This window comes from Euprymna scolopes, chromosome 3 (genome assembly GCF_053919585.1).
Source record: "Euprymna scolopes isolate OS-2025 chromosome 3, ASM5391958v1, whole genome shotgun sequence".
Lineage (NCBI taxonomy): Eukaryota > Metazoa > Mollusca > Cephalopoda > Sepiida > Sepiolidae > Euprymna > Euprymna scolopes.
This window is the reverse complement of record NC_136484.1, coordinates 66956702-66973906: the sequence shown is the minus strand read 5'-3', so window position 1 is coordinate 66973906 and position 17205 is coordinate 66956702. Positions and strand designations below refer to the sequence as shown.

At 31.8% G+C, this 17205-nt stretch overlaps 1 protein-coding gene across 1 annotated transcript in view; it reads right to left on the bottom strand.

Annotated features, from left to right (window-relative positions):
* Positions 1–17205, bottom strand: part of LOC145255844 (THO complex subunit 2-like) — a 310358-nt gene that overhangs the window by 206178 nt on the left and 86975 nt on the right. The window contains exons 28-33 of the mRNA XM_080114588.1: positions 9425–9493; positions 8506–8621; positions 8260–8335; positions 6061–6151; positions 4019–4172; positions 738–1168 (exon numbers count right to left, since the gene is read on the bottom strand). Of these exons, the coding sequence (XP_079970714.1) occupies positions 738–1168; positions 4019–4172; positions 6061–6151; positions 8260–8335; positions 8506–8621; positions 9425–9493 (937 nt within the window). The remainder of the gene's footprint in view (positions 1–737; positions 1169–4018; positions 4173–6060; positions 6152–8259; positions 8336–8505; positions 8622–9424; positions 9494–17205) is intronic.

The following is a 17205-nucleotide window of genomic DNA, read 5'->3' as shown; positions in this document are numbered from 1 at the left end:
TGATTCATACGTTGCTTAGGAGCATTAATATTGTTGCCAGTTGCATTCACCATAGGCAAGTTAAACCAGTTTCCTCGAGAGGAATAATATAGTGTGAACGGAAAACTGTCAATGGAATCTGAACTTGACATCCAAAGCTTACAATAACTATTTAATGAATTGCACTTCAAGCAATTTAGTTGGTTTTCATTTAAATGTAGCAGGTGATATAAAAAAGGAAGGTTTGGTCGGTCAGTTTTCAGAGCAAATTAATCTTATTTGAATTATCTATTATCTATTTTTTATTTTATCTGTACTGAGTGACTGGCATTGTCCGGGTGTTTGGAGGTGTGTGTTGAGCAAAGAAAAAAAAAAAAGTGGTAGTAGGCAGGTAGGTTTGAACCCGTATTGCGAAGGAGGAAAAGAACAGATGGGGGTGGGGGTAATGTCTTTGCTGTTATGCCCATCACCAAACCGAAAGTGACATAGGTTTGAATTAAGGCTAGTCAATCAAAAAGAGGGAATGACTTTCAAAAGTATCGGCGAAAAAAGTAACCCCTCTCTGTAGAAAAGTGTCCAGTTGAGAGTGAAGGAATTAATGTTTTTAGCCAATTTTTCGATATTTATCGTCCGAAGGGTTGAGCTTCAAACAATGTTAGTAAATAAATGACCACAACCGATTCGATAGGCCAAAGTCTGGAGCAGTAACCATTAGACTAATATTCCCATCTTGAGAAAAAGATGTTTGAATCTCTTACCTCTTTCCTCTGCATGTTTTGGTGAGGGTTCAGCACTTCGTCTATATTGGCCATAGTTAGCTGGAGCTGATATGATAGCCGAAACCTTTTCGGAGTGCCTGCTGCTGCTACTGCTGCTACTACCAACACTGCTGCTGCTCATCTCCTTCTCCTTGTGATGATGGTGGTTGTCTTTCTTCATTTTCTCCTCATACTTTTCTTCCTCCTTCTCTTGTTGCTTACGAAGCTTCTTCTCCTCGGACTTCTCTTTGCTTGTGGTCTTTTCTTTTGTTCCGGACAGTTTCTCCTTGGCCAGCAGCTTCTCATCATGATTCTTGCTGTGTCTCTTTTCCTCCTTGTGACGGTTCTCCTTGTCACTGTTCTTTTCCTCGGGGATCTTCTCCTTGCTTGAACCATGTTCCTTAGGATTTGCCTTTTCTTCTTTCAAGGCACTAAAAGTGAAAAATACAAGATGAAATTAATCTAAGAAAACAACCGTATAGCACAAAGAGGGCAACTCAGCATTGCCCATTATGTAAAAAAAACAAAAAACAATAGCAGTGATAAAAAATATAATCCAATTGTTAACATTGAAACCTTAGTGGGAAGATATAAACATATATATTTACAAAACCACAATTTGCCAATGCATCAAATTTTGTTGCCCCATTTGAGCTGGTACATCCACCACTAATCTCACTTATACAAGGTGCAAAAAAGAGTCTCAAATCTAATAGATCCCGCACTATCAGCCAAACTGTAACCTCTGTCCCATCACTGCAATGTTGCATTCCTGTGTCTGTTTTTCAAGTACTTTAATGGAATGTGCTCTGATGAACTCATAGCACTTGTGTCCTCTTGATGTATATACTTTTGACTAACCCAACAAGCAGCAAAATCCTACCCCTTCATTGTAGAGATCCCTAGATGCTGAAAGCCCTTCTACAGTAATAGTTTCTTTCCTTGGCCTGCAAAATTTTGAAATTGTCTCCCCGTTTCCCTGACTGTACTAACCTGCAGAAGTTTAAATATAAAGTGAAGAGACATCTCGCTGCTCAACTCCTCACAATCCCTTTATTAGACACGATCCCAGATACTAACTCTTTAAATCCAAGTGGCAATATGCTTTGTTTTTTAAAGAAAAAAAGCTACTTGTATTTATTCAATACTAGCATGGATGCCCAGTGTTGCCCGGGTGTTTGTAGGTGTATGTTGAGCAAAAAAAAAAAAAAAAAAAAAAAAAAAGTGGTAGTAGGAAGGCAAGCTCGAACCCGTACCACAAAGGAGGAAAAGAATGGAAAAAATATGTGACGTCTTTGCTGTTACGACTACCGGCAAACCGGAAGTGATGTAGGTTTTAATTAAGGCTAGACAATCGAAAGGAGAGGATGACTTTCGAAAATATCGGTGAAAAAAGCGATCCCTCCCCACCCTGTAGAAAAGTGCCTAATTGAAGGTGAAGAGACTAATGTTTTTAGCAAATTTTTCAATATTTGTCGTCTGAAAAAGGTCCAACTTCAAAACGATACTCATCTTGTAAAAATCCGTCGCCTCTGTCGAAAGTTTTAGGTAGACATGCAAACATACATACATTTATATATTGGTAACTCAAATTTTCAACCAAAACCGATTAAAAAGGTTGCCCTATCTCTGAATAACCTTTATGTAAAATTTCAAATGTTTAGACCAGAGTAATTTGGTAGAGATCGAAGTGGTCAAAATTTTTTTTTAACTTTGACCCCTATTATGACCCCATAACATTTATTTTGGGCTCAAATCAAGTTATTAAGTTAGATCCATGTCCAAGGAACTTATATCTAAAATTTCAAGTGTTTAGACCCAAAATTGGCGGAGTTTGGTAGAGTTTTCAAAGGTCAAATCATTGAACTTTGACCCCTTAAACTCCAAATTTCTGGCCGAAAACTGATTACAAAGATTTTCCCAAATCTCCATACCCTGTATATCAAATTTCAAGTCTAGGGAAATGTACACAGGGGTATATGTTGATGCCAGAACTCCCAAATACTTCATTCAAAACAATCAAAAACAATCGATTTAGAAAAAAGTGTGAAGAAATCGATTTAGAAAGAAAAGTTTTAGTTTTTTGGAGTCAAGTCCTCATTAGCTGATTTTAATGAATCAAATTTGCTTACACGTCTTAAATCAGTCTCATCATGTGTTTAATAATTATGGTTTAAATCTTATCAAAATGTGGCAGTAAATAATTCAGTGATGACTTCATACTTTTTCATGCTATCCGTTCAAAAATATAAAAGTGCAGATTAAAAAATACTTTTATATAAAAAACATTTACTGTTATAACAAAAACAGAGCTTACACGATTTAAAAAAACAAACAAAAAAGAAAACACACAAATTTAGAAAAGTTTAATTATTTGGAATTAAGCCTCTAAAGGTTTGTAAAATGATCAAAATCTGCTATAATTTTGAGAATCTATTTCATGTAATTGAACTAGTTTAAATTTGATTAAAATCAGGAGTAATTTTTTTTTTTTTTTTTTTTTAAACTCCTTACTATATACTGGATAATCTGCATAGGTAGAATATCATTTCTATTTCATGTTCCTAGCAGTGTTGGAACGATTAATCGAAATCAGGAATCAGAAAAACCAAAACTTTTGAATGTATCACAATTGGAAAAATTTGTGCTTATTAAATGATTCTTTTGATTAGCTTTTTTTATTTGATTTTATTTGAAGCTAAATCTTTTACTGCTGATAGTACTAAAATAATGAAAATCTATTGATTTTAAACGACCAGTAAAACTAAAATTGATAGATCATCCACCACAAATGTATTTTTAAATTAGAGTAAAATCTGCACATTTAACAAGAGTTTTTACGGTAATCGTGGAAAAATAATAACTTTATTGTTAAATATTTACAGATTTATAGAGAATCGGGATCAGATAAAGGTCGTAAGTAATTTGAAATTGTATTTCTCGGTCGCCCACACTGAGAATTGAACCTTCAACCTTCAGGAGAGAAAGAATATCACTACCTCTGTGAAGTAAATAATGGGTCTGTTTGAAATTCCGTCTAAATTCCAGAATTCGACAAGATATACCTGAAGAAGGTTGGGGGTTACATTGACCGAAACGTTATGAAAATGACACTCAAGATGAGAACAGTAGTCTGATAAATCTACATAATACAAATAACCAATCCTCATCTTAAAAAGTCAGAAACGTCATAATAAAAGCAATTCATGAATATATATCTAATTGTTTGATATTTTCAAATTTTAAAAAAGTGGAAAATATTTGTTTGTTACAATTATTACCTGGCAATGGATTTTTTGTCAACATCATTTTTCTTCATATCAGCAGCTGGAACTGATTTTGATCTCCCCTCTACAGATGATTCACGCTTTTCTAATTTTTTGTCTCCTTTCTCCTTCTTTAACTCTTTGCTTTCTTTACCATCACGAACTTTAGCTGAAACATAAAATTAAAATTAAATCAATTTTTCTATGTAAACATAGATAAGTATACACAATTGTTAGGCACATACGTGTAAATCTTTCTACCTGTTGTTACACATGGAAAAACAAGATGCTTAAAAAATTAAATCAGACTTTTCCTTTGACTAAATAAAATAATGATGAAAGTTAGTTGCTTTATTTTATGACATGGCAAACATTTTCGCGTTATTTAATAATTAATCCAGCAATTTTGGAAAAAGTTTTATGCTTAAGTTCTTTATATCTTCAAAGATTTATTTCTGGAGTTTAGTTTGATTATCTGTAGAAGAAAATTGTTTTTGACTTTACAGAACATGATTGAGTTTTGCAAAGGGGAGAAAAAAAAAACAATAACATCAATATTTGGTGCATTTTAGACTAATGGTGAAAACAATAGTCTGAGGGAAAAACAATACAAAAAAAAATTGAAACAAAATCATCATTATTCAGTCCTTAAAAGGTCAATACTTGACAATTTTAAATTAATCCTCAAAAATAAAATATTCCAAGAATAGTTTGTACTTAAAAAATATTACAATAGATAAAAAAAAAGCATGGTGCTAATTTTTCATATTGTTATCTTCTACATCTTAGATAAAATTATTTTGGCCATTTTGATTAATTTCTTATAACATATTCCACCACTACCAACAGAAAAGACTACAAACAAAAGTAGCCACTCATATTTTAATTTATAATATAATATATAAAACAAAGATATACTTTTTTTTTAATAAATTGGTTTATTTCAGTGTTTTATCAAATATTTTCTCCATATATTTCAGAATACAATCATGTATTGCTTCAAAAGTCTTGTATCTCATTATATGGTTAGTCAGCTAACATACTTCCTAACTTCTGGCATAGCACTATTCAAAGTGGTGACAAGGCTTCGCTTTTTTTCTCATACCTATATCTCCCCTGTGCATGTACTCTTTTTTTTATTATGTTTTTACAATCTTTTTTATTCAATAACCATTGAAAAGATTTTTTTTTTCAGTCTCATTTTAATTAAGAATTATGGAAATTAGTTTTATATTTTAAAAAAGTTATTGAAAACACTTAATTTTTTTTTTTTTTTTTTTTTTTTTTAACTATTTTGGGAATATTATGTATTGAATACATTTTTTATGATGTTTGAAATTTTGTTATTTTGATTTCAATAATTTTTTTTTTATACTTTAATAAACATTTATTATATAAATTCGAATAAACTTTTATTTTCAAAATTGAAAAAAAAATTTTTTTTTTATAAACTGATAAACATATTTATTATAAAAGTTCAAATAAAATAAAAACTTATTTTAATTTCATTAAAAGTGCAAATAAAGACTTACTTTTATCTGCATAATTTTGTTAATTCTTATTGTATACTTTTCAGTAATATCCTTTTTTCTATTTTATTTCAATAAATCGCTTCACAATAGAAATATTGAAGAATAAAAGTGAAGGAACTTTGCTTTGTCACCGCTTCTGGTAGTGCTAGGCTGGAAGTTAGGAAGTATGTTAGCTGACTAAAACCCATTATTTTGTTTAACTGACTAATGATGTAGACATCTTGTTAATCCACCATCTTCTTTTTCTGCACCTTTCCATCATTCCTTCTAAATAGATTAAATTAGCAACTGATTAGTTTATACTTTTGTACATGCTTTCCAGATTACTTCCAGATCAGAGATTAAAAATCTGATCACTTAAAAGCATTTTGCAAAGTTTGTGCTTTTTCTATGTTTAGAAGATTATATTTTACAGTTTAATGTGTCTTCTTTGGCTAAACAAAGCAAACCAGATGTTGTGATTTGAAATGTCAAAATATTGACAAAGTTTTATAATGTCTAAAATATCAATGTAAATGGTCTTACTTTCAGCAGCTTTTTTCATCAGTTGATCTTTTGAGAAACCTGAGACATCATGTCTTGAAGAATGGGATGTATTCTTTGTTTGGTTCTTTGGCTAACAAAATAAAAGAAACAGATGTTTTTTATAAAATTTAATTTAAAAAATTTGAATTAATAATTTGTACTTTCACCAATAAAAACGTGGTATTATATCTGGAGTCTGAGTAACAACCAGTACTCTCCATTTTGTTTCCCCTCATTATTGTAAGTCACTTGATACTCTTGTGCCAGTGGTTTCTTTAAACTTTTGCTGATAATAATTAATGGTTCTCTCTGGAATTTCAGTTAAATAAGCATACTCAAGATTTTAATACCATTTGCACATTTTCAGTCAAGGATGGGATAATATTATCTCTTCTCAGTCTTTCCACCTGTAGTAAAGACCAATTTCAGTGTCAGAGTATTTCTTTGGAGAGGTGGCCATGTCAAATTACAGCATATATTTCTTTTATATCAGGGTTCATCATTCATACAATATTCCTTTACAAGGCCTTCTTTAGACAAAATTCAAGTTTAAAAAATTTGATATGTAAAGAATGATATAATAAACAAAAAAACTAATATTTTAATTAATATGTTTTAACAGTATTTATTTCGATTTTGAATTTCACTTTGGCTACATCTGTTAAGTATATAACTAACATCAGGTAATTTCGTGATAAAGGGGCTTAACTCTTGTATTGACAATACTGGAAATACTAATATGATGCAATTGCAGAAGAATGTATTTCGATTTTATTTTTTTTATACTTAAAAAATATTTTAATAGTATTATTTCAGTTTTATTTCTAATATTCCAACAAAATCTTTTACTGAATTTAAAGAATACGATTTTTAAGCCCATCTCAATACATTTCCCATATTTTCGAGGCCTTTTCAAAGTTATAACAGAAATAAGGCCTTTTTAAGAGAAAGCTCAAGATTCAAAGCCTTTCAAGCCTGTGTGAACCCTGTATACTTACTCTTTGCTTTGGTTCATCTTAGAATTGTCCACCTATACTTATAATCATACTCACAAAGTACCATTTCAGTTGATGTTCAGGATGATTATTACTTAAAGCATTAAAAAAAAATTTTATTTTTGAAGTAGATGGTATTTTATTCTAAATTTTAGAGTTGGGGTTAGATTTTTTTTTTTTTTTAGTCAAAACTGGGAGGTAAAAAAATCAGAAATTTTTGTAGGAGTTAGATGAAAAAAACTCTTACTTTTCTGTTAGATATTGATCAGGCAACACTGAAACATGTGCTGGTCGACGATTATTATTAAGCCAAAAAGATTTATCGGATAAAATATGCAAAATAGTAATGTTTAGAATAAATATTTACATTCATTTAGGAATGTTAACTTCAAAACGTTATAACAATTTAGTTAACAACTTAGAAATAATAACATGTAGAACATCAGGTGATTATCTTAGTGACATATATTAATATCGTCATTTAGAGAGGGAGATATTTTGGAGATACGTGAAATTTAGTTAGAGTTAGGTCATTGGACAAAGAAGTTAGATTAGAAGAGCTGACTGGTCATGATCGCTCAAAACACTGTGAGTAGTGAGGTGTCCTATACCTATCAAATGTAAGAATCTAGGACCAGCATACCAACTTACTAAAAAGGGAGAAAAAAAACAAACAAACAAACAAAAAACACTCTGGCATAAGAAGTTGCTGAAAATAAAACCCGAGGCTCTGTTCTTATGAATTTCCATTGCAGCATTTCCGTCAAATCAAGACCAAAGATGAACCAAACATGTTCCAGATTAGCCAGACGTTTAAACCCCAAATAATTGTTACTCATCCTTTGTGCTGTAAAGGTATTTATGTATATTGTTGTTCCATCATGAACTGTATTTAAATGTACAGACGCACACAACAAACTCTAGATTAGATGATCACAATGCAAGATGGTCATAGATAATCACACGTATATACACTTGCATACAATCATACACTAGATGATAATAGAAACTCATAAAGATATACATGATTAACATCGCCGCCATGTTATATAGACTTCCACAACATTACACTTCTGCTTAACTTTAAACTCTGTTTCATATACCACTGAAGTACTAAATTTATTTAATTTAAAGAGATAAACACCTAATTTTACAAAAAAAATAAATATGTATAATAAACTTCATGAAAAAAAATAAATCTCACCATTTCCTTGTCTTTTAAATGGAAATCGTGTTCAGGAACCCACATTGACTTTTTATTTTTCAACTGACCCGAATATCTGTACAAATAATTTAAAGTTTCATTAGGAATATTACAAGCAAAATAAAAATTTCTTGAAAACTTTATAAAAAAAAATCATAATTTATTATAATGAATCAAGTTCAAAAGGTGTTTATAAAAATATAAGAAAACTAAACTGTAAACAGAATATGATGAAAAGTGTTTTACCCCATTGCAAGAGCATAGATATCTGGTCGTTTCTCTTTTTCTTCCTGACGAATTCTAGTCACTCTCCGTTCCAATGCTTGACCAAATTGCATTATTCTCGGATAATAGGGGAGAATCTAAATATAAAATAGATTTTAAATCAATCAAATTTAAAATCAGAAAAAAAGTATGATGAAACGTTGGTAAATTAACTAAAAACAAATGTCAAATAATTTATTGCCTTATAACAAATTAGCATATGGCTACATCACATTGAGACACTGATTCTCATTGGATCACTAAAGTTAAACAATGTTAACTTGGGAATATCAAGTATCATAGGTTTGAAAGTGGCTGCAAAGTTTTCTAATAACATTAAGAAATGTATGAATCCATCTTTTGTAGCTGTGTATGTATAATTGTATGGTAGACTAAACTCTGAAAACTTGGTATAGTGCTTTTTGTTTTTAATACGCAGTCACTTCTTATCAAGGCCCAATCACCACTTGAGGATAGGGATTATTGAGTTGGACAGATAAACAAGAAAAAGAAAACTCCTTCTATAGGTGTTGTATTTCTCCTCACAATGCCAGGTCATGAGATGCAGTTGTAAATTGTGAAACCATTGCTTCACTGAAAGACATAATTTCAGAGGGTAGCCATTATCCCTCTCTCTATATATATATATCTATCTATATATATATATATATATATATATAAAGAGAGAGAGAGAGGGAGGGAGGGAGGGAGACTAACACAAATTACTTGCCAATCTACTCACAACTTAATATTTGAGTCAACAGAATGAAGGACATTCTTTTGAGCACACAACAAAAATTATAAAAACAAATATCTGAATAACCATACAGTAAAATGAACATATGCATTTTGACATTTAATTTTCTGGTTAAAATGTATAGGAAAAAAATTTAAAACTTACCTTAGTGAGAATGATCAATGAATTTCTGATCTGAATATAATTTCCTGATTCAAGGCAAGCTACCATAGACTAAAAAAAAAATCAACAAAAAAAACAGTTTAGACATCAGTACTAAGCCTGGTGCTACCAGATCAGGCTGTCTATTGGCTTCCTGAGACGAAATGCACCTACATTGATGTTTCCTTTTTGTTTTTCTATTCTCTTTTGTAAAACTTAATTGTGTTCTACAAAACCAAAAACAAAAACAACAGCCCGTTTCCCTTCCCTCCCCGCCTTTTTTTTCTTCCCCTACTTCCCAACCGGCCCTGTCGGTGGGGCATTAGAATACACCGACTGCCCCCCTGCAGAGAGTAAAAGTCTCTCAATGGGGCCACCTGTTGACCGTGAGTGGCAACCTGTAATGCCTAAGGACGGGATCCTGGTGGTTGAGCAAATCATGTTCAAGGTCCTATTAGGACATGAGGTGCAACACACCACTTTGGCCCTTACTTGGGTTAAGACAGGAAGTTGGATAGGCCCGATCCAATCAATCGGTTGGTCATGACTAGCACTAAATCAGACAAACACAAGAAAATACGCTCACACTCCCCACATTAGGCAAAAACTGATTTAGTAAGCGGTGGCTGGAGGGTCAATCAACTTGTTGAAGAATGGATAAAACACGGCTGGAAAACCAACATCTTTTCTAGAAATGAGGCCATTAGAAAGGACGAAGGAAACACGGGTGCTTGAGTCCATCAGCAGGAAGAGTATACTTCTCCTGTATCCTTGTTGTGTTGGGGCAAATAGGTCCCCCCCCCCTCCGAGTCGGGTGGGGAGCAGGAGAAATGAAAAATTCAAAATATTTAAATGGCAAATAAAAAGCCTCAGAAAAGAAACCATTGTGAAGTTTCAGACAAATCTAGTTCAGATTCAGAAACAGAATCACAATACCAAAATCTTGTGCAAAATCTACCTTTTTTTATAATCATTGAAGCAACCGAAGGAGAACCAATAACAAAAGTTTCCCCCTTCAAAATAGAGAAAATCTTCTCTAGTATCAAACCAAAAATGGTCAAAAAACTAAATAACGGCACACTACTAGTGCAAGTAGAAAGCCAAAAGCAAATAACAGAAATCTTTAAATGGAGACTTTTTAATAACCAAAAAGTAAAAATCTATCCCAACAAAACTTTGAATACTAGTAAAGGAGTAATCAGGAGTTCAGAACTATCACTGTGCTCCTTAGAAGAAATTAAAACTAACCTAAAAAATCAAAACGTTACTGATGTAAAAAGGATCCAAATTAAAAAAATATGGTGAACCCATCGATACAAACTCTTATATTCTAACCTTTAATAGCCATCAAATCCCGAGTAACATCAAAATAGGATATGAAAAAATCAATATAGAACCGTACATACCAAACCCTCTTAGATGCTACAACTGTCAAAGGTACGGACATCATCGAGACCGGTGCACACACTCTCCAGTATGCATGAGGTGTGGAGAAAATGAAACCCACACAGATTGCAAAAAAGATCCAAAATGTATTAACTGCCAAAAAGGCCATAGTGCAAATTCAAAAGAATGCGACAAATGGAAGAAAGAAAAAGAAATTATTAAAATAAAATATACAAAAAATATAACCTTCCAGAAGACATCATTAAATTACTCAATGAAGTAAGGGAGCTAATGGAAGAATTCAAAAAAGCTATAAAACAAATAAACAATGAAAATAAAGATTACAAAACTGAACAAAACTCCCAAACCAAAACTCAACCCAAAAGACCCACAAGACCCCAAAGTGCTACAACACCCACATAAACAACCCCTCTAACCGAAAAAAAAAACAGACACCAAAAAGTGCCCATGAAGGAAAAGGAAACAAACCACAAACCAACAAAGAAGCTAAAACCAAAATAAACAGACCACCTTCATCTTCCAGACCAAGAGACTCAATCCAAAACTGATTTGAGGAAATGGAAGATCGAAGATCAGGCACCAACGACTAACAAAAGTCAAAAACAAATACATAAAATCTAATCATGACCCAAAAAAATCATCCAATGGAATTGCAGGGGCCTAAAACCCAACATAAATGACTTATTACTTCTTATAACAAACCATCAATGAGCCATCATATATCTCCAAGAAACCTTTTTAAAAGCTGAAGATAAAATAAATATAAAAAACTACAAACAATACAACCACATCCACAATACCCAATAGAGAGCCTCTGGAGGAGTATCTGTACTTATTAGAAATAATATCCCACAAAGCAAAATAGATCTAAACATTAATATTCAAGCCATTGCTGCAGCAGCCACACTACACAGAACTATAAATATCTGCGCTATCTACATCCCACTCCAAGATCCAATAGACGAAGCAGAGCTGAACAAAATAATAAATCAGTTACCCAAACCCTTCTTACTGTTAGGTGATTTCAATAGTCACAACGATATATGGGGATCTGCATACTCAGATAAGAAAGGGAAGAATCTTGAAAAAGTTATTAACGACAATGACTTGTATATATTAAACAATAAATCCAACACATATCTTCATCCCACTTCAGGCACCGACTCAGCATTAGATTTATCTTTGTGTGACCCTACTATCCTCATGGACTATAACTGGAAGGTTCTAGAAGATTCATGGGGTAGCGACCATTTTCCAGTGATTTTAACAAATCTAAAAGAAACAAAAACCCATCTCTCCCAATGGAAAATAAAAAAAGCAAATTGGGAGGAATAATAAAAAAAAATGCCAACAAAAACTCTCAGAGGAGGAAAACCCAAATAAATCCATAGAATACTTCTCTAAAACTTTACTAGCCATTCCACATGAATGTATACCTAAAAGTAGCAAAACAAACAACAAAGACCCTGGTTTAATAACGAATGCCAAAAAGCAATTCGCCAACGTAAAGCTGCCTTATGAAAATTCAACTCCCAACCGACAAAGTACAATTTAAACCTTTTTAAGCAAAAAAGAGCAGTGGCTCGTAAAGTTATTAGAAAAGCAAAAAGAACATCATGGAAAGACTATAATAATAATATAATAAAATAAACTCGAATACAAACCCCAAACAAGTGCAGAACATGGTAAGGAAAATTTCGGGTAAAAACTCACCCTCCCCTCTAAATCATCTCTTACAAAACAACATCAAAATAACAGAGACAAAAAATATTGCGAATCTTCTTGCTGAAACCTTTCAAAACAATTCTCCCAGCAAAAATTACAGTCAATCCTTCCAAAAGATAAAACAAGATACAGAAAAAAAAAAAAAAAATCAAATTTCAACTTAAACAACAAAGAAAAATACAACTATCCTTTTACTAAAAATGAACTCTTAAAAGCCATAAACGAAGCACATAATACAGCTACTGGGGCGGATGAGATACATTATGAGTTTCTGAAACCACTTCCTTCCAAATCAATAACACATCTTTTAAACATGCTCAACAAAATATGGTTCAAGGGAAAACTACCCAATAGCTGGAAACATGCTATCGTGATCCCCATGCCTAAACCAGAGAAAGACAATTCAGATCCACAAAATTTCAGACCAATTGCATTGACAAGTTGTCTCTGCAAAACATTTGAAAGAATGATAAATAAACGACTGAATTGGTATCTGGAAACGAACGACTCGATTGCCAACCTACAAAGTGGTTTTAGAAACAAAAGAGGAACAATGGACAACATAGTCCGATTGGAGACCTTTATCAAAGAAGCATTCATTCAAAAAGAACATGCAATAGCTGTCTTTTTTGATTTAGAAAAGGCATATGATACAACATGGCGACAGGGTATAATTAAAGACCTTTACAACCTTGGATTAAAGGGCAGACTACCCATACTGATCAAAGATTTTCTATCTGATAGAAGTTTTAAAGTAAGAATCGGACCCTACCTATCAGACACAAAAAATACAGGAAGGAGTCCCACAAGGATGCATTTTATCAGTTATGCTATTTAATATAAAAATTAATAATATCGTAAATTGTCTAAACAATGGGATAAATGGCTCCTTATATGTGGATGACCTTGTAATCTGCCATAGATCCAAAAATATTCATACTTCAGAATGCCAACTACAAATGTGCATAAACAAACTAACACAATGGATGACAGAAAATGGCTTTAAATTTTCAACAACTAAAACTAAATGTGTCCATTTCTGTAATCATAGAAAAATTCACAGTGACCCAGTTCTCAATCTAAAAGGATCAAAAATTGAAATAGCTGATCAACATAAATTTTTGGGACTTATTTTTGATAAAAACTCTCCTTCATCTCTCACTTAAAATATTTAAAACAAAAATGATTCAAGACTCTACAACTATTAAGGGTTATAGCAAATACTGAGTGGAGATCAGATTGCTCATCACTCTTAAAATTATATAGAACTCTGATAAGAACCAAACTAGATTATGGAAGCTTCATATATGGTTTAACCAGAAAAAGTTACCTTAAAACTCTAGATTCTATCCATCACACAGGATTAAGACTTGCCCTGGCCGCATTCAAAACCTCTCCGACAGAAAGCTTATATGCTGAAGCCTATGAACCTCCACTAAAATTGAGACGTGAAAAATTAGGCTTACAATATTATCTAAAACTAAAATCAAACCCCAAAAATTCTGCCTATCAATGAACTTTCAATCCCAACTACACACATCTATTCAAACAAAAAGAAAATGCAATTAAACCCTTTGGTCTCTACATGGAAGAAACAATAAAACCACTTACAGACAACTCAATAGATCAAACCAGCATCCACGAGGAAAATCTCCCAGAACTCCAACCCTGGCTGTTAAATCAACCTAAAATCATACTAGACTTGACAATATATCCTAAATCCAATACTCACCCTGCAGACTATAGAGAAAAACTAAGCAACATTCTGGATACTTACCCAAATTGGACACACAATTATACTGATGGTTCCAAAGATCAAAACAAAGTGGGATGTGCCGCTATTTCAGAAAACACTATTCAGCAGAAAAGGTTACCAAATAACCCCTCTATCTATAGTGCAGAAATTACAGCCATAAACCTGGCTCTAGATATTATCATCAACCAAAACTCAAAAAAATTTATATTTGTAGACTCATTATCAGTATTAGAAACAATAAAAAATCAAAAATTAAACAACCCTCTACTCATCAAACTGTTACAAAAGATCCATTCTATCCTGCAACACAAAACTTTTTTCTTTTGTTGGATTCCCAGTCACTACGGTTTCCGTGGAAATGATAAAGCTGACATGGTGGCCAAAAATTCATTAAAGCTACAAATAAATGACATAAAGGTTCCATACACGGATTCAATAAACATTTTTATCACAAAGAAATGGCAAGAAAATTGGAACAATTGCCAAAACAACAAACTCTTCCAAATTACTCCTATACTTAAAAAGAACCCTCTACATACCAGAAAATCACGTAAAGAAGAAGTTGTCTTATCACGTATCCGGATAGGACACACATACATAACTCACTCCCACCAACTAAAAAGTGAAGAACCCCCCAAATGTATACCATGTCACGAACCTTACACAGTGAAACACTTTTTACTTGACTGTCATGATCTCACACGAATTCGTCAACACTATTACAAGGCTACAAGTTGAAAAGAACTTTTTGATAAAGAAAATCCTAAAACCATTCTAAATTTCTTAAAACAAGCAAATCTTTACCATAAAATATAAAAACCATCAAATAACAAACTACACCAAAACATTGGGCGAATATACCCAGCGAAAATCGATTCTAAAAATATCAAAAATTTAAATTTTGTATACAGCATTAAATGACCCAAAGAAGGTTGATATGCTGGTTAAACAAACAAACAAACAAACAGTACTAAGCAATAGTGGGTCGTCAGAGATGCATTTTTTAAAAAAATAAGTGCAGTCAACTTATTCTCTACCTTTGCTAATAGGCCAACTCAATGTTGTCATATATATATATATATATATATATATATATATATATATATATATACTAGCAAAAGTACCCGTCGTTGACTGGGTTCAAAAACAGCCTACAGAAAATGGACTCTGATTCATGAAAGTATGATAGGTTATGAAAAGGAAGGGTTGTAAAGAGATAGCTTTGAATTTGGGGGTATCAAAACCAAAGCAAAATATGATGAAAGTAAAAATAAAATAGATAAACCCCATAATTTATTATACCATACCTGTTCACACTGAAACACTTATCACAATATTCTGTGGATCTATATTAAAAAACCTTGTTAAACTTTGTGACATATTTCCATTCTATGGAGGTCAGGCACGAACGAACACCCCATAATTTTATTATACCATATTTCTTCAAACTGAAACATAATTATCAAAGTATACTTACGCAGATAGATATGAAAAGTCTTTGTTAAAGTTTGTGCCTATTTCCATTCTATGGAGACCAGGCGCGAACGCAGACCTCACAATTTTATTTAAGTTAAAACATACTTATCAAAGTATTATTATGTACATCTATATCAAAAACACTTGTAAACGTTTTTTTTAATTTTTAAATATTTTATTTTCATACTTTGTGGACCAGGTGTGTACGCAAACCCCACAATTTTAATGAATCATCATTATGCCAGATCAAACATACCCATTCCTGTGTCTTGATACATCTTCTATCATTATATGTGATAAGTTTTCTATAATAGTTAACCACATAGGAGCCTATTCGTGACCAGACACACACGCAGACATACAGCTTTATATATATATATATATATATATATATATATATATATATATTGAGGATGAACAATATTTACATTTTTTGCCACTATTCTTTGAAATGAATATACTACACATAAAAAATAACACTTAATCACTCCCCCAAATAATTAGCAGGTAATAAAAAATATAAAGAAATTATGATATAATTACTTACCATGAATTATATGATGGTATTAAGGCTTCAACTTAATCGATCATTTATAATTTAATAGAAAAAAATTCAAATAAAAATTATTAACGGTTCATCAAAATGATAAGAATAGTGAACAGATTAACCCACATTTAGTATCAATCAGCCATTCTAAATGATAATAAAAAAAAGGGAACATTTCTCTTAAATAAAAAAAAATTTACTTGTTTAATTTTACTAAGGTGTTCATGTTCATTGTAAAAGAGACTTTCTTTTCAGTGTTCATGTTTTTCTCTAATCTTCATTTTTCACATCTTAATTGGAAAAAAAGTACTTTTACTTTCAATTGTAATAAAAACAATTAAAACTTTTGAATTGCTTATAAAATATTTAATGATGATTAAAACTTTTGTTAAATTAAAAATTGAAGACATAAATTACATGTAATTACACTACATATAAAAACACAGTACATATATTTGCAATAGATAGATAAAAAAATTTTTTTTAATCAAATTAAATTATAAAGTAAATTACAAATTTCAATATAAATAAAATCCGAAAAATAATTCTCCTGGAGGTTAAATCTTAAAACAGATTATCTCCTGAACTTTAGATTCGTTCTGAAGACAAGGTTCAGAATTTGAATTAAAAATCAATTGATGATACAATGGGGTGCGTGTTGATCCTTATGTTTTTCTATTATTGCTATACAATTCAGTACAATTTTTGTAGGATTGTTATGGTTTTTAGGTTGGCATTGGATAAAGAAAACGGACAAGTTTTGCCTTTTCAATAATTATGAGAAGAATACTAAAACATTTGAAACAGGAAATCACTGATTATCAACCATCAGCAATACACAATATTTTAAAAAGAGAATTAATAATAAGAACT